The sequence below is a fragment of the Solea senegalensis genome, linkage group LG10 (genome assembly GCF_019176455.1).
Source record: "Solea senegalensis isolate Sse05_10M linkage group LG10, IFAPA_SoseM_1, whole genome shotgun sequence".
In the NCBI taxonomy this organism is placed as follows: Eukaryota; Metazoa; Chordata; class Actinopteri; order Pleuronectiformes; family Soleidae; genus Solea; species Solea senegalensis.
In genome coordinates, this window is record NC_058030.1 from 20,273,532 (window position 1) to 20,298,947 (window position 25,416).

Genomic DNA, 25,416 nt, shown 5'->3' on the forward strand with positions numbered 1-25,416 from the left:
CGCTGATTTATTAATTTATTTAAAAAAAACAAATACAGAAACGTTAGGCTGGATACTTACACATAAAATGTCTTAATATTGCTACATATATACATATTACCTGCTATACTAGGTCAGACTAAAGAACAATAGCACAGAATCTGAACACCGTGGACACTTTTAGAAAATTCCAGCAGTTTCTGAAAGCTGAGAAGTTTCAAGTCAAAACCAACATGTGGTTATTACGGTAATTTCACTCGCGCTGTCACAGGAAGGAATCAGCGTCTTTGTCACCAGAGACATTGAGACAAAAACTAAACTGTTCAGTTTTCAAATTTAACACGCAGAATCTGGTGTTCGTGTACAACTACAGTGTTTTTTCTAAAATAAAACTTAAATTCTTAATACACTATTTTAACATCAATAACAATAACAACAATAACTGCCAGATATTGGAAGTTATTCTGGAAAAATGGGCAAAAGCACTTATTAATTAAAATCTGTCCTACATATTTTACATACATTCTAATACATAATACATTTTTATGGCCCACCTGCAGTACTATCGAGGCCCACTAGGGGACCGCGGCCCACACTTTGGAAATCGCTGCTTCTATGCCATATCACAACATACTGTCTTCTACTTCCCATCATATTTTAGTTGCACATTTTTCCACACATAAATAAAGATTTCCACAGTTTTCTGAGAGAAAGTATGTTGAATAATTGACCCGTTACTTCTTCATATATTTTAAAACATGATATATAAATAAATAAGAAAATAATATGGACAGTTTAAAATAAATAATAAGTATCCAATAAAAACATTTTAAAAGCATATCTGAAAAGGGCAAATAAAGAGAAGAGACCAACAGGACAACACTCACCAAAGGACATGATTACACTGTTGTGATGCAATGAGCTCATGCATAAACTCCCCTCCCTCTAAAGTCTACACCCAGGTGTGATTTGGCCGCGCAGCCTCCACCGAGAGCTGCTGCTCCACTTTAGCATCTTGTCAAGAGAGCATCTTAAAAGTGTCAGTGAGTTGCTTGAAGTGGCTCCAAATATAGACGCCCGAGCTCAGAGTGTTGACAGCTGGTGGCTTCTCCTTTTGTTCTCCTGTCACTATTATGCACAAACGTGCATCCGAAATGGTGCATTACTCTGATCCAGGTATACACAGAGAGAGTAGGATTTGTCGTGTAAGCCAAAAAGAAACAATTTATCAAACAGAAATACTACAAAGTGCCAGATTATAGTACAATCTGAATGCGGCATGGGTTGATTTCAGCATGGATTAGGCCTGGAAGTGTGCTAAAGCTGAAACACTCCAGTTGGCTCTGTTTGTTGCAGACTTTGAATCTCTTCACACTGCAGTTCTCACATCGACCAGCAAAGGCACAAATGAAGCAAAGCAGGGATTTTTTTTTACCCTCTGACCATATATTATTATCTCCTAATCCAGCCAGTTTTCTGGATTATGCCAGCGCTTTAATAACCATCTCTTCTGCATCATCAGAATTGCTGGAATATAAATTTGACCTAAATGCCGCAGGACGACACTGAAGTGAGTGAAGAGGCAGAGTCAGAGTGGATCCAGCGCTGGTCATGGATTATTTACTGGTCGCAAATGCACAGGGGGCTGTGTACAGTACAGTGTTGTCCTGTAGGGAGGGTACTCACATTACTGCAGAGAGTGACAGTATGAGCTCCTGACTTTTGTGTTAAATATTAAATGAAACTTTACTTCACCCACTCTGGAAAAGTCATGTCGTCATGAAAAAGTAATGGCAACAAAGGGATTTGTCATTCTGTGTTGCATTTTGATTTGTCACTATTGCAGCGATGTAATGTCGACCCAACTTAACGGCAGCGACTTTGTGCTGTTGTTTGACAGAGATAATGAAGAGAGACGGACATGTGGGGGAAAGACGTGCGGTAAATGGTCCAGTCAGCCGAGAGATGAACCCATGGGACTCACTGCTCAGGCATTTTTTTGCTCAGAATGGATCCACCCTGACCATTTATAGCTGCATGGGCTGCACAGTGGGAACACATTTCACTTCTTTCACACAATATGTTTTTGCCAGAAATGTTGACGTGAGACATCTCTTACTATGAAAATGTAGCAGTTATTATGCGAATAATAATGGCGGAATGCTGATTTTAAATCTACAATTCCTCTGTGTGAGGTTTTAATGCAGGTTATGGTCTTCAACTGACTGCAACTAACGATCAATTTCATAATCGATCGATCTGTCAATTGTTTTCTCGATTAATCGCTTGGTGCATAAAATATCAGAAAACCTTAGAAAATGTTGATTGCTGTTCGTCAAACCTGGAAATGATGATGTTCTCAAATGTCTTGTTTTGTCCACAAACCAAAATGATTCTCTTTTAAGGTTTTCTTTGTTATCCAGAGCAAAGAAATGAAGAAAATACTCACAGTTAAGAAGCTTAAACAATTGGAAATCTTGTTTTAATCATGAAAAAAGCTTCGAACCAATTATCAAAATAGTTGTTGATTAATTTAGTAACCGGTAAGTAATCGATTCATTGTTTCAGCTCTACTTTCCAGATAATGTGTATACTCTTGAGTGGTTCATGCAGCAAACGTGTTCACAATCTAAAGAGTCACATGGTTAAAAGGTCATCGTGATAAGAGCTATTTATTGGTCGTAGTAGTAGTTCTAGAGGTAGCGCTCTATAACTAAGTCAAAATGCTTCTATATGTTTCTCCTACATTTCTCCAGAATTAAAGATGTAGCGTGAACAAATGAGTACATCTAACGGTGAGACTGTAACACACAGAGGACTCTCTCCTCCGTCCACCCCACCCTTTCAAAAGCACATCACAGAACTATATGGTGACCTTCACATGTCGTTTCCATAGCAAGCTTCCACATCGAAACTCTGAATACACACTCAAATTACTTATACATGCCTGTGGGTCGTATATTCAATTTCAACGTCTGTCGAGAGACCTCCATCAACCCGTGGATAAGTGAAAGTGAATTGGGCTTCTAACGGGAGGGGTTTGGATCAAATCCCCAGTCACGTCAAGGGCTGAGGTGCCCCTGAGCAAGGCACCCAACCCCCACTGCTCCACTAGGGATGCAGATATGCTGCTGCCCGCTACTCAGTGATTGTGCAAGTATAACTAATTCTACTATTATACTAAAAGGACAACAATCTAAATATATGTGCAATAGACATTTGCTATTTTATATCATTTTCCTTGTTGTATATATATAAATTGTCATATTTTTTATTTTATGTGCCTACAGTAACTGTTACTGCCTACATGTTTATACAGCGGCTGATTTTCCCCATCGAGGGATTAATAAAGTCTTATCTTATCTTATATGTAAATGTATACGCATAATTTAAATCAAGCGTGAACCTAAAGAATGCACTACATATTCGCACTTTTCCATAATGTAACTCCAACAGAAAACAGTTTGTTTTTGTCGTGTTTGGCCTCCTGTACAGTCATTTTAGTCACATTCTCGCTCGTGTCTTGAGAATAACTTTTATATTTTGTCTGGAAGTGAAATCACATTAGCTGTGTGCGTGAATGCCTTTGTTTTCAAAGCTCAAACATGGTGGCAGGTAGACCACATACTGGTTTATTATGTTCAATATAGTGTAGTAAACTGAGGTTCCTCCCAGCCCATTAGCCCATGTGTGTGTGTGTGAGATCAGAGTGAGCCTGAGGAAGCGCCCCTGGCAGCAGTGTAGTGGGAGTGAAGCGCCTCCTGTTATTTCCCCTCCTCTCCATCCTTAAACGCCGAACCAGAACCATTCATCTCTCCCCTCCTTCAGGCTTCACATCCGGGTCATCCGCCAGTATCTGTCTCCTGCGTCTGGTCTGTCTGTGTGTCTGACAGAGGAAGAATTATTTCTGCCGCCGCCGCCGCCGCCGAGCTCTACCGCAGCCCTCCGTCCGACTGTGCGGCTCGCCGAGCGGACACTGCGCCTGGCGTGCACCGCTGACGATGGAGCCACGGGCGCCGTGAAGCCGCTGCAGCTGCTCGCAACGAAAGGCAGAGATGAGACGGTAGGACCGGAGGCTGTTGTATGGGCTAGCCCGCGGAGATTTCACTCGCCCTAACCATGTCTAAGAGCCTCAAGAAGAAGAACCACTGGACCAACAAAGTCCACGAAGCCGTGATAACGCGTGGGAAGGATGGGGAGCTGGGGTTCGAGCTGAAAGGAGGCGCGGAGAACGGCCAGTTCCCCTACTTTGGCGAGGTGAAGCAGGGGAAGGGACTGATCCAGAGCGGCAAACTGGCCCAGGACGAGCTGCTGCTGGAGGTCAACGACATGCCAGTGGCTGGACTCACCACCCGGGACGTGCTGGCCGTGATTAAACACTGCAAAGACCCGGTCCGCTTCAAATGTGTCAAACAAGGTGAGACTCACGAGACACGAGACGAGAGCGTGCACACTTTACAGGGAGCTGTGTGTATGTGTGTGTGTGTGTGAAGGTGTCAGTTGTGCACTCATTATTAACGCATAAGTCGTGTGTTTACGTGGACAGAACACAGACAGTCACACTCAGGCCTGTCTCCTGCTCACATGTAACCATGACGGCTTCACGTCACCGGCGTCACTTTACGTCATGATCATTATTATTATGAGTATTATTGTTCTTACTGATCGAACGCAGCCGCTGTTCGCTGGCTCCGTGTCACAGCAGCCTTGAGGAGGGGGCGTGTCCGTGCAGGCGTGAAGCCACAGCCTGCGGTTTTCTCCCCGCTTGTTTTGGTTGAGCAACCGGGCTCGTTTTCACCAAACAGGCCTGAGCTGTGGATCACATGTTTTCCTCTGTAGCTGCTACTACATCCCAGCCACACACACACACACACACAATAAAGTGCAAAAATTAGTCAGAGAAAAGAAATGTGCATTTGATTTCCTGCTGAAACCCACTTGTATACTTATCTACGCACACACTATGTGAAGGGTATTGATTGGGTTTTATCAATACTGATTGATACTGATACTGATACTGATACTGTTGCCTTCCAGCAGAAAGACCCGTGTTGTGACCCGGTCTGACTGAGGGTCTTCCTGAATGGAGTTGCTCTCCTTATGTGTGCATGTGTGTTTCTCCCAACACAGTCCACAAACATGCAGAGATGAATTGGACAATTGAATGTGAGAGTGAATGGTTGTTTGTCCTGTGATGGACTGGTGACCTGTCCAGGCTGTACCCCAACTTTCCCATCATGATCCCCACGTGGAGGATACAATGGTAGCAATGAATCCCTTAATGATACCGGTACTGGCGTTACACTTATCGATACTTTTCCATAATTTGTCGCTGAAGGTTCGGTGGAGATGAGCGAGGCAGGAGACTTGTTACCTCATCACCAGACTCCGGTTAAATCTAATTAAGTCTTCTGCAGTGAAAGGATGTTCATCTGTTACAGTAAACTGAATGACAGCCTTGTGACCTCAGCTGTTTTTATACCGGTCATTTTCCATCTCTTAGCAATCGAGAATGAGTTAACCGGACGTCTGAGGCTCTATCTACATCGTCTGCGGGATTATTTATTTACAAAAATGAGTAATAATGCTTACAGCATATTGAGTTAGCAGGTTCAAATTGAATCAAGTGTACCATACAGCCTTCAGAGCCGGGAGGTTCTGACGCAGCAGCAGAAAGCCCTGCTCTGATCTAATTGTTGTGTGTTACCCAGTTTACTCACAGCTACCTGTGTATATGTGAGGCAATTTGATAGATTTTTGCAAAATTTAGCAAAGGCCAAACCTTTGAGACCTTGTCCACCATGATGACTGTAGTGTGAACCCCACACACTATGGACCATATGCACAGAGCTGCACTTAAACCTTGTTGTTGCCGTGGGGGAACTTGGGAGTGTGTAAGTTAACATCAGCGTTTAAAACGTCCGATATCGATCGAAAATGTTTACATTGTCTTTAAGTTGTTGTTTTTGTAGATGACCCTGAGGGATTCAGCACATCCTAACAGGACAAAGTCGGTTCACAGCCTCCACTCAATTCTAGAATCTGTTGTTAAACGCTCTCGGTAACGTCTGCAGACACTGAGTGTAGAACATCTCTGCGTCTTTGGCTGCCAGCTTATTGGAAATAGTCGGGCTGGCTTATTAAAAACCAGGAAGAGACCATGCATATATTGAATTTGGCTGACATCGGCAAATTTTGTCACTGGCACGTTTGTGAAGCGGAAAATTCCAGGGAACTGCATGAGCATTTTCCGATTCCCAACTATTCTGAATGACATTAATACCTATAGTGGCTCTGTTGGTCCAATTGCATATTGACGCTTTGGTTCTGACCAAGGAGGAACCGGCAATACTGGTTCTTGGAAGTTTCTTGAAGTCGTGGTTTAAGCGTGGCAGTGTCGTGTCAGCTGTCAGCTTTGTGTGGTGTCTCTGTTGAGTAATTATTGTGCCTTCTGAAAGTGGAGGCTTAATGTTTCTGAGCCTGGCTCCTCTGGAGTTACAGCAACACTTGACTGAGTGACCTGCTTCTGTCAGCCCGTGTAACTGCAGACAGGGTCTGTGTGTGAGCCTAGAACATTGGATGTAAGGAGCAGCAGAGGAGATGTTTATCATCTCACTCTCTGAGGCTCAGTTTAAGTCCGAGTAACGTAAGTGAAAAAGGGCTGTGTGCTGAGCCATGAAATGAGCATTACAGCAGTTTGTTTCTGGGACATCAGTAAAAATAAGAAATCAAACCCATTTTTATTTTTGGACTCACAGAGGATTTGTCTCCGCTCTTCATCTGACTGCTCGCGCTCAATCTCGGCGTTTTCATGGCTCGTATTAATGCGATTGATTGTTTTGTTGGAGCTGCTGACAGAGTTAGAGCCTTGTGATGTGTGAGGGGTTAAATGCTAATGTGTGTGTATCTCACAGGTCTATTATCTCCCCCCCACTCTTATCCATTTAAACATGAGTCTGTCTCTTTATTGATGCACCCAGCTCAGACTGTTCTCTAGCTGAATTGTCAAAATGTCCTTGACACGCTGCTGTTTGGACCTCTCGTTTGTTGCATACCTGTTTTTGTTCTCGTCCCCTCTGTCTCTCGTTGTTGCCCGTCCTGTTACCATGTGACTTCCGTCCAGCGGAGAGAGAGCAGTGTTTAAGTGTTTGCGCTCTTGCGGACGACCTGTGACACAGTCACGGCCTGCTGAAGAATCATCTCGGAGCGGTTCAGTCGCTCGGCTCAGAGGCCACACACATGAATCAGAGATGGACGTCTGAGCGCCCGCGTGGACCTGCACAGACATTTGAACATGCTATTTCCACTCAGGTAGAAAGTATAAACACCGTCGTGTCCCCTGAGGGAGTACAGCGGTGTGATGAACCTGCAGAGCGAGGTCACAGTCTGTCCACGTCCTCTGACCATAGCTTTTAGTCAACACACTGCATTATGACGTGTGTTCACGTGTCCACGTGGACAGGACCGGACACTGGGATTACCTGCAAAATAAAGCTTGTAGTCTTTTGCCGTTCTCCCATTCACCCCCATTTACTCACACATCACACATACAGTACATATATCACACACCTGTCATGCCCAGTCATATATCAGGAGCAACTTGGGGTTAAGTGTCTTGCCCGGGGACACATCGACATGTAGACCAGCAGAGTTGGACATCGAACCCACGGTCATTGAATGATGTTCCTCTTTCCCTGAGCACCTGAGTGTATGGAGTCAGAAAAGGTTTATTAATGGCATTAATATTTTGAACATTCTGCAGTTGTGCATCATCCTTTAGGCACATGCTTATGTGTGAATTTCAAAGCTGAACCAATGACTCGATGAATCGGTTTGAAGCTTTTTTCATGATTAAAACGAGATTTCTGATTGTTTCAGCTCCTTAAATGTGAATATTTTCTGGTTTCTTTGCTCCATATAACAAAGGAATCATTAAAAGCTGAATCTTTTTGGTTTGTGGACAAAACAAGACATTTGAGAACATCATCATTTCCATTTTTTACATTTGGACCAAACGATTACTCGATCAGTCGTGATAATAATCGTCAGATTCATCGATTATGAAAAGAATCGCTAGTTGTAGTAAAGTAAAACAAAACAATGCTCACAAACGATTCATTCTCACGTCTGCACAAGTATCCATAGAAACAATTGTCGCTCATTTACGCTTTTCTTGTTTTTGTAGAGTTCTCTGTGGACACAAACCCAAAGCCTACACTATACTGCACTTATCCAATATAACAATGCTACCATTACGTATATATTTTTATTCTAATTAAAATGTTGGCATCCACAGGAGTGGTTTGTTCACCTTACTTCAAATATGAACGCGGAAAAAAAAACTCTATCTCCAGAGAGCAGGCGGTGTGTTCTTATCTCCGTATATAGTCTCTGTGATCAGTATGTAAAATATTTGGATCTACTTCTCCTCTTCACCACACTGGTCTCAGAACAGCTCTGGAAACTTCACCCACACATCTATTTTACATAAAGCACCATCCAGGGCCATGCATTTATCTCCTCTGGATTCAGATGAAAAAAGAAAAATGCTTAAATTTAATGAGAGGAACTCTAAAGAGGGAAGAGGGTCAAGAGTCAAGTCCACCCCTACATACATCTTATATTCAGCTGTTCCACTTACAAGTTCATGTCAGTTATCATCAGGCTGTTGAGGAGGTGAAGTGGACTAAAATGTTTTATATTATTATTTGTTTAATGTTTTTGTTTTACCACGGCGTTCATTTAACAGTTTTACTTTTCAAATGCTGTTTGCACTCAGCAGTTTATCAACGTTATCGTGTCAAAGCTTTTAATTGTTTAGGTCTATGTCTTTATGAGATTAAAATGGAGTCATTATTTTGTCTGTCAAGTCTGTTCTGGCTGTTAAAATCCAGCTCAGCACAACAGCTGGTGTGTTACATCATGGACAGATGTTAGTTTAGGATTAATAATGATAAAAAAAACATGCTGTCAAATCTGAATGCAATCTGATTAATTTTCTATGTTCCACTCATTGGAACTCATTGTTGACATCTGACATGTATTCACTTAAGTAGTTGATATTTAACATTAACTTTTCCATTTGAAAGCTTAAGTTTAAAGTGTTCCGTTCTGTATTGGTCTGGTCTGGCTTGGTCTGGTCCTGGATGGTCTGCTCTGCTCTGCTCTGGTCTGGTCTGGGATGGTATGGTATGGTATGGTATGGTCTGCTCTGCTCTGCTCTGCTCTGCTCTGCTCTGGTCTGGTCTTGGATGGTATGGTATGGTATGGTCTTGGATGGTATGGTATGGTATGGTATGGTATGGTCTGGCTTGGCTTGGCTTGGCTTGGCTTGGCTTGGCTTGGCTTGGTCTGGTCTGGTCTTGGATGCTCTGGCTCTGGCTCTAGCTCTGGCTGGTCTGGCCTGGTGTGGTCTGGTCTTGGATGCTCTGCTCTGCTTTGGTCTGGTGGTCTGGTCTGGCTTTGGCTTGGTCTGGTCTGGTCTGGTCTGGTCTGGCTTGGCTTGGCTTGGTCTTGGATGGTCTGCTCTGGCTCTGGCTCTGGCCTGGCCTGGCCTGGCCTGGCCTGGCTCTGGCTCTGGCTCTGGCTCTGGCTCTGGCTCTGGCTGGCTGGCCTGGCCTGGGTCTGGTCTGGTCTGGTCTGGTCAGGTCTGGTCAGGTCTGGTAGGGTTGAGGTTATTTAGCTGTAAGCTGAAGCGCAAATGTACTTCTGACTACCAGCATGACTTGTGCTGTGATGTGCATCATGTAAAATGTGTCCGTATGAAATATCTAAAAGTTAATAAATAACACGTCAGTTGAAAGTTGAGCGATTTATTAAAAGCTTAAATGAAACATTTGACTGAAAGCACTACAGGATAGTTGCGTTGCTAACGTGGTAAAGGTGTTTGGACGTTTGAACGTACTGACCACTTTCCCATTTATTTCAGTGGCAAAAATGTCAGAGCAGAGGTTGAATATCATGCAAACTAAATACATCTGATCATTGTCCAAATGCACTTAACATTTCATAAAAGTTTGAGCAGCATTTCTATCATCCGACACACCTTTCACCTGTTTTATTCATGGCTCTGTGCTGCTGCTGCTTTCTCAGCTTAGTCATGAGACACTTCATAGAAACTCACGTGTGAACATTGACAGTGACGTCTTTGCAGTGAAGTGCTGTGTGGGTATTTGCACAACACGCACACCGAGCTACACACTAACAAGTCCCCTCCCACTGATGCCCATGGATACACCGTGCTGTATAATTAGCTGTTCAATCAGTTGTAGAACACTGTTTTGTTTGGTTTTGCAAATGAAAATACTCAGATGTGATGGAAAGTGTAGAATTGCCAGTAAATTAATGTATGTATTTCAAGATGTCACATTATGGGGACTCTTCTTCCTCATGGGGACAAAAAAAACTAGTCCCCATAATGTAAGTTATTTAATTTTAAGGTGAAGACATGTTGTTAGGTCACTAGTCGTTATGGTTAAGGTTAGAGTAAGACTCAAACGAATGAATGTAAGTCAATGGGATGTCCTCTGAAGTCATGGAAACCTGGTCCTAATGAGGCAGAACCTCTTTTCTGATATTTTGATTGAAGTTACGAGTAACTCTTAACACCCAAGCCTCAAAATGTCTGTTAAAATGGCTTTTTTTGCTTATTGTTCTCATAAAAGGACCAGAAAATGTCCTGTAACTAAGCGCTTTTGCCCATTTTTCCAGAATAGCTGTCACTATGTGTCAGTTATTTACACTTTACTGCATGTTAAAATAGTGTATTCTCTAAAAAACAAGTTTTATAGAGAAAAAACACTTCAGTTGTACATGAACACCAGCTTTTGCGTGTACAATTTTAACTTTGAACGGCATGAAACATATTTAAAGTAACATTTGTTTGAGTCTTTGTCTCAGTGTCCAAAAACAGGCCAAAAAATTTATGTTTTTCCTAAAGACGCTGACCCCCCCGACTTCCTGCAATGGCGCGAGTGAAATTACCATAATAACCACACGTTGATTTTGACGTGCAACTTCTCAGCTTTCAGAAACCGTTGGATTTTTTCCAATAATCGTAATAACAGTAATGCAAAGTGTGCTATCTGCGATATACGCTTAAATTAAGGGTTAAGTTGTAAATTGTATTGCGCTTAACTGGTCATGGTCAAGATTAGGGATTAAGATTATGGTTCGGCTGTCAAATGAACAGAAGTCAGGGCAGCGCAAGTATAGCTGCATAAACCTGAAAATGTATATTGTTACAACACCGGCAGGATATAAACAAGCGTATATTTACTGTGTGTGTGTATTGTCACTGTATTTAAATGATATTTACAGTAAGTGTGCTGCTATACATATATGTAGAATATTGCACACGAGTATGTACTACTCGTGTGTGTGTGTGTGTGTGGGAACAGAGGCGGTAACACTCTGGCTGCTGCAGGAAGGAGAGAATCATACGTAAGTTATACTCTTACCCGAACACGCCACAGCGGGAAAAGCAAAGGCATGAATAATATAAAATCAATGATGGCTGAAATCCGTTTCGATTGCTTCAGTTTCCAGCGGACTGTCCTGCTGGATCACGCTGGAATCTTAACAGAGGACACCTGAATCTGACCAGTGATGAAATATCAACACGTCTGCTTTGAAATATGCTTCTTACCTTAATGAGCTATTTCTAATTATTGATTTTCCCGCATAGTGAAGTGTGAACCAAGTAGAGTCACACGTCATCGGAGGTGATAATAAGACCACTTTCAAATGATAATAATAGTAATAATAATAAAAAAACATACACTATAATTAGATTTTCTTATAAAAGCAGGTCTATAAATAATAGCGTGGTTGTGTCAGTTTGTATTTGAGAACGTGATAAGTGTCCCTCATATGTGATTATCGTCTTAGCTGCAGTAAGCAGGAGGGAAGTGCAAACACAAACAGCTGCTCGAGCCACGGAGTCAGATTTATAAAAGTGAAGTGAGAGGTGTTAGAACATTATACGGCAGAAGTGCGAATGCGTGCGCGCGTGAAAGAGCAGTGCAGAGTTTTTTTTTTCTTGAGTATGGCGTTCAGTGAAGGTGTGAGAACACACACCTTGGGAAACAGATTTCTCATCTCTGTTATTATCTTTCTTGGCCGTGGTTCTTCATTTACAAAGAGATAATTAAAAATGATCGCTCAATTATTATGGTGTTTCTTTGTTGTGCCAACTCACCATGACTAAAAAACAGTCGTGCTCTTCCTTAATAGAAAAAAATAAATAAAGCTGCAGGAGGGGCATGTTTTCCATCGTAATGTTTGATTTTGATCATTAATTTTTAACTGCTGCTCATTCACAGTTGTTGGTAAATTCAATAAAAACACCTGCTCTCTCTTCTTTTCTTTCTTTTTTGGTTGCCTGAATTAACATTAGTATTTTTCCATAAATAGCTATGGAGCAAATTCTGTGATATAAATAATGATAATGTCAGCTATTTTGGGATTTATTTTGGCCCTCATCCAAGCCTCACTCCACAAATCATTCGCATAGAGCAGGATGTTATCTTCTTTATTTCTTTACCTGTGGATAAATGCAGCCTTAAAGCCACAACCATGCCACCGCTCGCTGATATTGCCCTTTTTTCTAATGTAATGTTCTACTTTTGAAATTGTGTGTCGGAAGACCCCAGGACATATCATCCACTTGCGTTTATGAGACGAGCTCTGTTTTCCTTTCTAAAGGAAAAAGCTACATGAATTGTGAAATGTTAACATGACCTTTAACAACTGAGCGGAGCACAACGAGCCTCCCTGCAACGCTGTGCCGCAGTTCTCGGGCAAAGCTCATACAGGCTTTGGTGTTACATATGAATGAAAGTGTAAACAGGAGTTCAGCAGTGCATTTCATCTGAAATAAGAGAACAAACATGATTGTTAATTACAATGAACTATTTGCTTATGATGTGCAGCTGTGAAATGTACCTTTCATCAAGTAGCAAAACCCCAGTATCAAGCCCTGGGGAACCCCTGTGGGCCAGTGATGGAAGGCGAGCATTTGTCCTTGCCATGATTCAGAAGGATCACCCAGGAAAGACCTCTCCATATTCTCCGTGCTCCATGAACCGCAGAGAGTTGTTCACACTTAACCGTTGAACACCTCAAAATGTCCCTCTGGACTTTTTGTGCTTTTGCACATTTTTCAAGAATAACTTTCAATATCTGGCATCGTTATTTACAATTTACCGCATGTTAAAATAGTGTATTAACAATTTAAAATACAGAAAAGGAAAAGGTTATATTTAATAAAACACTGTTGTTGTACACGAACACCAGATTTTGCTTGTTAAATTTGAGATGTGAACAATGTAGAACATATTTAAATCAGATCATTTTTGTCTCAATGTCCAAAAATATCTCTCCTCTCTGGTAACAAAGACACTGATTCTCCAGCATCCAGTGAAATTTACCATAATAACCACATGTTGGCTTTCTGATCTTTCAGCTTCTTAAATGTGAATATTTTCTGGTTTCTTTGCTCCATGTAACAAAGAAATCATTAAATCTGAATATTCTTTTGGTTTTAGGACAACATCACAAGACAAGACATTTGAGAACATTGAGAACATTTGAGGTTTGAGAAACAGTGATTGAACATTTTCTGACAGTTTATGGACCAAATGATTATGCGATTAATCGAGAACATAGTCGTCAGATGAATCGATGATGAAAACAATCGTTGGCTGCAGCCCTAATTGTCTTCGACATGCAACTTAAGTAATTACGGTAATGCAAAGTGCACTTGCACAAACGCGTCGTCTGCGATACACTCGGTGTTAAAGGGTTTAACTCCCAGGAAATCCACCCTTCCTTCCGTTTTCTACTGTTTTATCCTCCACATGAGCGTCGTGGGGGGAGCTGGAGCCAAGCTGAGCCTAGCTGACATAGTGAGGGGGGGTTGGGGTTACATCCGGCCGGGACAGGTTGCCAATCTATCACCCAGGAATCCATTCACACTGAAGTGATGGTGTGTGTCAGTCTGCATGACGATCACACATTCTTCTTCATTCCGCTGTACTTCACTATATGGATCGTGTGCAGTGCAGATCATGCAAAGTACATGAATTACCATGAGAAAGGAGGATTTCAACGTGTGCGTTTGAAGAGTATTGAAGAGTATTGAAGAGTACAAACAGCTAAAATGTGATGGTTTACTTTAATGAGGCTGTAGCTGCAGCTTACTTTTACAGCGTGTGACAACAGAGAGCATGGGGGAGGCTGTTTATAAAGACAAACAGACTTTGATCAAGGTAGACCTGTTTAAACCACACCTTAGCGATAAAGATTTAATAGTAAAGTACAAGACTGATTCTCTCAGGTCCTTTCTTTAGGGTTTCGCCACAGTGGATCGAGCCTCCATCTTGTCCTCTCCCTTGTGTCCTCTTCTGTCACTCCGACTGTCCTCATGTCTTCCTTCACAACATCCATGAATCTTCTCTGTCTTCCTACAACATCCTATAACGTCCAATATAATCACACTCCCTCCTCTGCACGTGACCAAACCATCTCAAGCTTGACTCTCTCACTTCATTTCCAAACCTCAGCATCTCCAGCTCTGCCGCCTGTCCTTTAGACACTGTCCTCAAGCCATGCATCATCACTATCGTCTGGTAGACCTTCCCTTTCACTTTTGCTGCTATCCTAATGTCACACATGAGCCCTGACACTCGTCTCCACCCACTCCACCCTGCCTGCACTCTCTTCTTCTCCTCCTCTCTTGTGCACTTTCCATTACTTTGGATGGTTGACCACAGGTTTTTAAACTCATCCACTTTCACCACCTCACACACTCACACACACACACACACACACACACACTCACACACAGGTTTTCTGTCTTAGTAGTATGTTTCCAACATTCTTCAAATCTTTAAATCCTTTTAATGACGTCCTCCATTTTACCTGTCTCTGCTATTGTGTAACGCTGACGAGCAGCAGAACTGAAAACAACATATACAGCACACGACATTCATGACTTGAAGGGACATTGCATTGACTTACATTCATTTCCTGCAGACTTAATCTAACCTTAACCACAATTACTACTGGCCTAATCCTAACCCTGACCCTAACTTGAACCTATCTTCACCTTAAAACGTATGCTTTTTGCTTTTTTGTTCCCACAAGGAAGACAAGTCCCCATAATGTGACTGTGTAAACAGGTTTAGGTCCCCACAACATTAGTAATACCTGGATACACACACACACACTGGCTTGTCCTACATACTCACCAACAACTCTCCTGTGTATTACATCGCACCGGCTGCATGACTTCTGGATATGAGCGTATCTACAGTAACAGAGAAAATGTACAACCACATTTGAACACGACCATATAGAGCAGGGCTACTCAACCTAAAAATGATTCATTTTAATAGAATATAAAAACACATATAAATGATGATCAAGTTAATATTCAATAACAAAAAGCACAATTTCATAAGACCTTTATGAAAATAAATGTTGATTGAATATTATACTTATAGATCTACAGTATATGCGGCTGTTTTCTGTATTTCCCTCATTGACAATAAAGATAACTCGACAAACATCATTAGACAAATCACTTGTCAAAGACATCAAATGAAAAGTAAATGATGCTTTATGAACTGCCATTTAAGTAAATCACTTACTCTGCAGATTAACACATTTCTTCTTTTGGAATAGAACAAATAAGAACAGCTCTGCTTCGGTGAGTGGCCGGAGACTCCTACATTCTACATTCCATGCAATTTTGAACGATGCCTCAGGTCAACAGTTTGTTGACCGCGAAGATTTCCAATTAGACTGCATATCCTGTCTTTTCTTATACCACTGCCTGCTGGGACGTCAACTTTGAAGTCTTTGTGACAGCTGTCGTGGTGACGATGGAGATTTGAACGTTATGGAATGGACTGTTTCTGGCAGAGAACACACGCTGGCCATTTTTCTTTTTGTTTTGTTTTAAACTTGTACATTTTCAAATGTAATTAATTATGTAAATTGCTAAAGGACCAATGCCACTTTTTAAGGGTTTTTAGCATTTCTCCCTCACATTATCTGCCAAATTATAAACAGAGTATGACGGCTGTAAATTCTGGGGCAAAGCTCTGATGAAGTATTCTGCACTACTAGTATTATGTTGTCCATTGTAATAATAGAAAAAGTCCTCAAATTTACTGGAACACTCATGTATGATTTGGAAATTGGGTCCAGTGTAGTAAGATGGCCACAGTCGGGACTTTTGATGTATTGTTCTCAGTTGCCAACTTCTCGGACTTGGCTGTAACTCATGACAGTCCCCTTCATGTCGGGGACAAATACAGCAGAGGGAGAGGAGGCAATCTTCTTCTACTCTCCTGTCACTTTGTGGGCGAGAAGCTTGAAAAATCAATGCATAACATGTTCACTCTGTTGGTATTAATAACTCACCAAGAGATGAGTGCTGTCAGTGGCAGAGGATGGTTTTATTGAGGATAGAAGCTGCTGGAGCTCAGCTCAAGAGATGAAACTCGAGCTCAGCCATCCAACGACCAAATCTAACTGGTCCACTTAAGTGAATCAGGTCAGCGCAATTCTCCACGGACACGATGCACGGGACAATCTGGGGCTGTGCTGCTGCATTTTTGTTTGTGAAATATATTTAGAAATGATACAGTATTTGTGCTTGAAAGTCTGACTTCAAGAAAGATGTGCTCAAGCCGTTGTGGTTTTGTGTGAGACCTTTTCTCAGGACTATGATGACGCTCGACTGATGCTTTAGTCTCCTGTTAATTTTGTAGCAGTTGTGTGGGCGCGATGACTTGTTGACCTTTCTTCGTTTTCTCTGGTTCTGACACCTTCATGGTTTCAGAGGATGTGAGTCAGGTCTTTGAAGGGGTCTCGAGAACAACATGAGACAAATGGTTGATCAGCTGCTGATCGTCAACATGAAAGTACAACCTTTACCTTAAAAAAGAAGCTATGATGCTATACAGACGTTTATTTGGCTGAGAAAGAAAATCTTATGAGTATTCTTGTTGAAGAGTGTGAGAAATGAATAATATGAAAGTAGCATCTTTAAATAATAAAAGATTATAGTTTATAATTATATTTTCTGAATTCGGATTAAAGTCTGAATTATTGAGATTTAAGTCAGAATTCTTGAGATTAAAGTAGGCATTCTGAGATTAAAGTCTGAATATTGAGATTAAAGTCTGAATATTGAGATTAAAGTCTGAGTTCTAAGATTAAAGTCTGAATTCTGAGATTACAGTCAGGATTCTTGAGATTAAAGTCAGAATTCTGAGATTAAAGTCTGATGTCTGAGAAAGTCAATATTCTGACTTTAATCTTAGAATTAAAGTCTAAAATAATGAAATTAATTAGTATTTATTGTAATGTAATTAAAAAAGTTTTATATTTCACAGCAAAAAAAAAACCTCTTTTTTATTTATTAAAAAAATAATTACCGGTTACATTTACATTTTTCAAAGTTAAAAACAAGGATTTCAAATCATTAGCCCAGGGGTGACCATGTGAAATATCCCAATTACCAAATTTACATTTATTATTAAATACAAAAGAATCTGTGGTCAAACAAGCGTATTCCAAGGCTGGATTATTTAATATTTATGTCTAATGTGTGATGGATCCTTCTCATATCTCCACTAATGCCTAAAAGAGCTGCCAATTTCTGTATTCCCCAAAAACAGTTGGATGACTCTGTAATGCACAGACTTGTTTCCCACACCAGAGGCACAGCCACAGGCCCTGAGTTCAGCGAGGACACTGGAGCTGAACAACTCCACAGTCTCTCATCTCGTCAGGCTGCGTCCACCTGCAATGAAAGTCATTCAGTCTGTACGTGTGTTTCCTTGTATGTTTTCAGAGTCTGTGCTGAAACAAGAATCCAGCCTCCCCCCACGTCGATCGTATCCTATCACATTCAGTCAGGACTGGCTGCACAGATGGAGGCGGATGTTTTTTTTTACTCATTGACATAGTGTAGATTAGCCAGTAGCTCCGATCTGATAGCATCACTGTGGTATTCACATCCAACTGAGAGGGATTATGAAAGCTGGCGTCAGGAGCAGCGGCGGCTGGTGATTCCAAGATTGGAAATCAACCCTCTGTGCCATTTTATTATCAAAAAAAAGTCACAATCGATGTGAGTTCAATAAAAATGTAAGCATAAAAACAATTGTTTAGAGTTTCTTAGTTGGAGTGTTATTGGCAGTTGGCTGAATAACCTCTATGTTTATTTATTTTACACAATTAAGAACATTTAAAGGGGACATATTATGCAAAATCAACTTTTTAACCATTTCAATACTTATATTTGGGACTCTGGAGGCCCTGCCAGTCACCAAAGTGTGGAAAAAGAATACTCAGTCATGTTTTCGTGGTCCCCCTTAGTGTAAGTACAGGCGAAAAAACACTCGATGTTGAATTCCCTGCACTTATGACGACAGCATGCGCATTTCACCGCGAATGTTACCACCCCACCAGTGAGTTTACTTTGCGAGCTCCACCTTAGCGCCACCTTGTCCCTGCAAGCGTGCAGGCGAGGGAGGAAGAGCGGTATTATGTCAACGCGGAGGGACAAGTGTGCTGTTGGTGGCTGCACAGTGGAGCACAGTGTTTTACAGAGGATTTTATGTATGAAGCTAATGTGCCGGATAGTCAGCAAACGTGTGTTCGTGTGTTCGCACCACTTCGAATCAGACTGCGGCCAGTGGTCGCTGTATTTAGTCAGGGGACGTATTTCACTGACGTACAAACACACACATTGTTAAGAAAAGGTCACATAGAGCTCATAACTGACCATTCTGACACGTCCTAATTAAACATATTTGTTCAGTACGTCCTCCATGACTGGAGCACAGACTCAGTCTGATACAGTCGCATACAGCGCAGTTTATTCAGCCCGCAGCTCGCCGCTGGTGATCAGTGGTGCTGTCCCTAAGTGTTTTTAACTGATTTACAGTTCGGCAGTGTTCGGCTCGATCCTTATGTAGGACGTCTCTTCCTGTGACTGCACTCTCGCTGTTTGGAGGGAGGGGGAGACGAATGGAGCAGAGGGAACAGGATCTGAGCGAGTGAGCGCTGTAAAGAGCACAAATCAGCAACCCCCTGGAAGAAGTGGGTGTGTGTTTGCCTGTGTCTCATTTGCATATAAAGGGACCATGCACGAAAACCGAGCGTTCTGAAAGGGGCGGGTTTAGCAGGGTTATTGAACTGCTATGATGCTTCATCCTTATGGTATTTTGACCAAAGCATGTCACTGACATGTTCATTAGGACACCAGGGAACTATTTTAATGGGGGAAATAGGGTATAATATGTCCCCTTTAAATCTATATCTGCTGTGACATGAGTATGCAAAATATTATGTTAAAGTCACTACAGAAGAGACTAAATGACCTTTGCTGATGGGCACAGGGTAAAGCATGTATATCAATATCGGTTATTGGCCCAAACATTTCTGATATCAGCATATTGAATATCGTGTATCCTATTTCTTAGAGGCAATCACTGCAGGCTCTGGACCTTGTAGGTGGATAATATCGTGACACAACACCCAGTGTGGAGAAATACATTTAAAGATGTAGAGAGGAAAAGAAAGAGAAAAACATGATCGTCTGGAAATATTGAAAACTAAGCAAAAATAACTAAGAGCTCTTAAAATGTTGGGAGATTATCTTCATGTCTGTTGGGAGGTCTCGTCTTCCAAGAGACTAATTAAAGCTGTCTTTCCTCTTTGTGTGGTGTGTGAGGCCAGACGAAATCATGTCAGTAAAATGATATTGTCACGTGTCAACCTTTAGTTTAAAGATAGAGCTGCAAAACAAAACACCAGTGAAACCTCTACAAGCTCTCAGATTATCAGAGTCTGTCTCAGTCTATCACTTTGTGTGTATTGAGGTGGCAACGTGCCAGTTTCCTGAGTGTGTGAATGTGCCAACCTGGCATTGTGTGGCTTTTTAAAGGCAGTTTATTGGTTTAAAGATGGCTTGTATGAATCAGTCTCCTCGAATAGAAGCTCCACAGTAAACAGTGTTCTGCACTTTCTGCGCCATCATTCCTGAGCTGAACACCCCGGTGCCAGCGCTCATTATATCACTGATTATATTTGTGCGACTTGTCAAGTTAAAACTCACGTCTCTGCATCAACCTTTGACTATTTTGAAATCATATATACCTTTTTTATGTAAAAATCAAGCGATAATGATTTGAATTGAGCTCATATAAAAGCTCCTGTGGTGGTGCATCATTTCATGTAAGAGTGGAATTTAGCTGCTGGATTGTCTGAAATGTCCCCGCTGAGCTAATCATATCACAGCAGCAGGCGGCTTCATGACTTTCTGAGAGAGTCTCAGTTAATGTGTTTGCCTTAAGGATCTTCTCATCTCTGTAATAGATTCTTCTTACCAGTAGAGGACGGTAGCTGTCTAATTAATCAGTGTCTGCGCTGCTACTGTCGCAGGGAGAGTGTGGACCAGTTTGGTTTGAAGTTTAGATGTGATGCTCTCATCACTGGTTACTCCCTTTAAGGCGATGGTTTACGACAGGGGTGTCAAACTCATTTTTGTTCAGGGGCCACATACAGCACAATTTGATCTCAAGGGGGCCGGACCAGTAAAAATAGTAAAATAATAGCATAATAACCTATGAACAACAAGAACTCATTTGTTTTTTCTCCTTTGTTTTACATTTACTGAAGGATAATTTTACAAAACATGACATTTCTTGAGAAATATAAGTGCAATTTCAACAATATCATGCGTAAATTTACTATTTACACAGCACAATGGATCTATAAAGGTACAAACATTTAGTCACGGGTATCTGGAGCATTTGACATTACGTTTAGATTAGTGTGAAATTTTAACAAATTCATCCTGTGGGCCGGATTGGACCCTCTGGCGGGCCGGTTCTGGCCCCCGGGCCGTATGTTTGACACCCCTGGTTTACGAGGATCAGTTAGCTAAAGTTATGGCACAAACTCAATGAAGAAATGAAATTGTGTAAAACTCTTCAGCCAATTCCTTCTTCAGTTACTGACATAATTGTGTTGAATGATCTAGAGCTGAAACAATTACTCGAATTAGCAATTATTAATCAATTACTAAATGAATTGTTAACTATTTTGATAATCCATTTATCGGTTTGAGGGTTTTTGTCATTATTAAAACAAGATTACCGATCGTTTTAGCTTTTTAAATGTGAATATATTCTGGTGTCTTTGCTCCATGTAACAAAGAAATCATTAAAAGTGAAGCATTTTCATTTGTGGACTAAACAAGATATTTGAGAACATCATCGTTTCCAGGTTTGACGAACATTCATCAACATCTTTCTAGATTTTCTGATATTTTATGGAGCAAACGATTCATCGAGAAAATACTTGACAGATTAATCGATTATGAATATAATCGTTAGCTGCAGCTCTTTATGCAGATCTTTATGTTTACTTTTTATGTTTACATTGTACAGTTGATTTACATACAACCTGAGTATCTGTCAGTGATTGTGCTTCAGTTTGCCAGAGACTGACTTATTTAACCCTGAGATGTTGAATTGTCAGCTTCCACCTTGTAACAATGTAACAGTGAATAATAATTTCTTCGTAAAATTGTTGAGCGGTAAGATGAGAAGTAACTTCTGTTCTGTTTATTCTGGAACATTTACAGAACAAACACTCAACAGAAAAATAGCATTTACTGAATTGGGAACATGCACTACCCCAAACAAAAAAAGCTTTTTAATGTGCAATGTTTGTGGGAGAATGTTACATCATGTTGCCCTTTTGGAGTAAGGTTGGCACAATACCTCCTCTTTGTTTCCCATAAGGATATCACAGACTCGTATGACTCATATATTCATTTCAGACCGCTAAAGCTATGACGCTGTTACATTTGTGCCGGTGCACTTCAAGCTATTTTCAAAGACATAATTCTCCAACTGTGTAACAAATATTCTTCTCTCATAAAGAAGAAATAAAAAGCCCACAGCATGGCTCAACTAAAATGCTATTGCAGTGTATCAGGGCCACACTGTGGCACACATGGTCCCGGCCCTTCTGTGTGGAGTTTGCATGTTGTCCCTGTGTGTGTGCATGGGCTTTCTTTTAGTTTTCCACTTTCCGAGGTTAATTGGACACTCTAGATTGACCCTGAGTGTGTGAGTGAACGGTAGTTCGTCACTATATTGTATGCTGGCCCTGTGATGGAGGTCAGGTGGGATTGGCACCAGCAGCTCTGTGACTCTCATGTGGAAGATAAAGTGATGGATGGATTGTATTGGATTTTTAAAAATTATCTCGTTTGGAATGAAATTTGTTTCCGAATGTTCTGTCTCGGATCAGAGTTTCCGGATTGGCATTTACGTGACATATTATTATTCAGATTACAGTGCGTGTGTTCATGTAAACATAGGTAATGATGACATAATGTATATGTTCATCTCAGTTGTAATAGGATCAAGGCTGAAACTCTATGAAATGTATCTCGAACACTGACAAACAGAAATCAGCGCCATCTTAGCGGTGGCTCAAACCTGTTCCCTGACCTCTCATACTATTTCATTCGCTCTGTATTTTCTTTTCTATGGTTGTTTTTCTGACTTTGTGAAAGCAGTAGTGCCTGTCTCTCTCTCTCTCTCTCCCTCTCTCCAAATCCTGATGATAATTATCATCCAGACAACAAAGTGGTTGTGTAACACTTCAACAACCCACACTGCTGCAGCACACGACAATCTGCTTTTCAAACACGGTTCAGTGCTTAAGTTTCAGTGTTGCCATCATCACTTTTACTTTTCTGGTAATAATCACAGCAATAGTGAAACAACAATGGCGGCTTTGATTAGTCATTGAAAAATGTCGACGTTGTGAAGCACATAGAAGTACTTTTCCAGCTGACTTGTTCGGATTTGAGCTATGGCCACGTTTAACTGCCTTTCTGTGCCCGGTGTATATAATATCCCTGTTCATCTAAGGAACGGTCAGATCAGTACATGTGAGATGAATGAAACTCATTTTCCTTTGGATTAAACACCATGAAAGACACTGTAATAGCTACAGACAGACGTTATTAGACTAGACTATCAGACCATAAAAGCCAAATGAAGCACTGGAGAGAAGAACCATTACGATGTTCAGAGGGAGCGGCCCGCTTTCAGCCACAGCCACAGTTATTCTTTTTTGTAATGGCAGTGTAGAAATCAGGTGACATGCTGATAGGCCTGAAGTTGCTGAGTTCCTGTCGACTTCCTGTTATCTGAAACGTTGTTGAGAAGATTGTGACTGAACAGCTTGATGAGCAGCAGTTAAGATTAGGGCAACGCATTCTACCGAAACAGCATGTTGCTACTTCCCTGACGTCATCAAGACAAATGTTGGTAAGGGAGGAGCAGTGGGTGAGGCATATATCAACCTCTGTAAAAGGATTTTGATACGGTCAATCATTCTGTGACTCAGACACTGAGAGGCCACGTCCAGTGTACTCACAGCTCAGGAAGGGCATCTGTTGTGGTGACCCCAAAAGGGAGAAGCCTAAAGAAAAAGAATCACTACTTCATAAATTATCCAAGCTCAAACTCTCTGTTAATGTACTAAAGCAGCTCCTATCTTACCTACAGTACCAGGCTTTCTCCCTGTCTGTCAAAGTCTGCACAATGGGAGTGCCACAAGGTTCCATCTTGGGGCCACTGCGATTGTCCACTGCGAAGAGGAGATGTAGAAGTATTTGAACCCATAAAGAACTTTGCATTCTCTCTCCATCCACTCTATTTTGTGTGTTCATGTGCAGGTTGAGGGGTATGATGAAGTGTTCGGGCTAACTGGCTGGTTTTCAGGGGAAATGAAGAAGGGTTATTTTTCTCAGAAAAATATGTTTACTTTTTTCTTTATCTGATTTGGCAGATGTTTTTATGCAGGATGGACGTCCTGACACAAACGCTCCCATTTATCTAGACTTGGGAGCAGTACTAGGAGTGTCTAAATAAAACTGAGCAATAGGGATTGAGTACCCTGCTCAGCCCTTGACCTGGCGCGGATTCAAGCCCAATTCCGTTCGGGTTCCCATTTGCATCCTAGAGTACATACTATAATCAGGTCCACAAGTGTTTTCAGGTGTTGAAGATTCAAAAGAAGGCCTAGAGCCTCACAGGAACTGTAAGAACCACATTCGATGTGTCCATGATGCCGACTGACTACTGATAATGTCTCACCTTGAATGGGTGCTTTATTTTGTCGGGTAGAGTTTAAACCACGTCTCGGTTTAACTCAGTTCCAAGAGGCAAAGGAGAACAGGTGAAAATGGATCGGGCCTCATACTCATTAAGAAGCATCCTGCTTGTTGTTCCTGAGGCTAAGGAACTCCGCTGTAACTGCAGAGTGCAATCAAGAGTGACAAACATCCAACTCCAAATAGCCTTATTTAAATCCGTAGCCACAGCAGACTCACAAACACACGCCTTGTGTCCGTCAGTGTTTATCTCATCAATGTAGACTTGATGTGTGATGAGGAATTAATTTGCTGTGGGAGGAAGACAGTGTGAGGAATATTAGACCCAGCAATTCCTATAACCTCGCTCCTTTAATCGTGAAGTCTGATTTGTCGAGGGCTGGTTTCTCTTCACTGCGACTCAGAGGTTGAAAATGTGTGTTTGTCCTTGATGAGAGAAAGACGTGGAGAAACATCATTATGAAGACTATAGTCTGAGGATGGAGGGGGGATCAATACAGAGACCTTTAGGACAGAGTCTTTGTCATTTACTATTAATAATGGGCCCTGCTGTCTGCTCTAATATTGCCATTAGAATTACGGGAAACAGATATTTCATCCACAATTGAGCGACTCTCACATGTAGAAACTGTCAGCGCATTTACAGCTTAATACACACTCTCCATCATCGATCTCGCTTTCTGTCTCTTTGTCTGTCTACACACACACACACACACACACACAGGATTTAGCTGTACCTATTCAGAACTTGTAAAACAAGAGAATAATAGACTATAGGTCAAAGGAGGTGAATAAAGATGCAAATTGCGAAACACTGAAACCAAAATGTCAGCTGGCACAAGCAGAGTGGATAATCCAACTGAGGCGACTAAAGGAAGTGAGTCCAGATGTAAAGAAATTATTTTAAGATGATGTTCTGTGTGCGTTGTTGAAAAGGGCTGAAGAGTATAGGCGGAGGTAGAGATAAGTGATATAGTTGGACACGCTGACTCAGCATTCCCAGCTATTAGGACAACATTTTTTTTTTTTTAATCTTTTGTTTTGTTTTTAGCTTATGCTGCTGTGAATAAGCACATATGTAATTCTAACCTTTATTTAGTTTTCCCCCTTTCTTTTGAAAGTCAGGCATCAAAAACATTAGACTGTAACATATGGCAAAGCTCAGAGTTGATGAGGGTTTGTGGTAATTAAAGCTGTGTCGAAGAATTGGA

At 41.3% G+C, this 25,416-nt stretch overlaps 1 protein-coding gene across 6 annotated transcripts in view; it reads left to right on the forward strand.

Annotated features, from left to right (window-relative positions):
• The first annotated feature begins 3,787 nt into the window (after window positions 1-3,787).
• The window catches only part of LOC122775744 (membrane-associated guanylate kinase, WW and PDZ domain-containing protein 2-like), a 113,981-nt gene continuing 92,352 nt past the window's right edge, over window positions 3,788-25,416 (forward strand). For 3 of the 6 annotated variants that reach the window (XM_044035867.1, XM_044035869.1, XM_044035868.1), the window contains exon 1: window positions 3,792-4,396. In XM_044035867.1, coding sequence (XP_043891802.1) covers window positions 4,099-4,396 — 298 coding nt within the window. In that variant the 5' untranslated portion in view covers window positions 3,792-4,098. Of the gene's footprint in view, window positions 4,397-25,416 lie in introns of all 6 variants that reach the window. The other 3 variants (XM_044035870.1, XM_044035872.1, XM_044035871.1) reach the window with 2 other exon arrangements.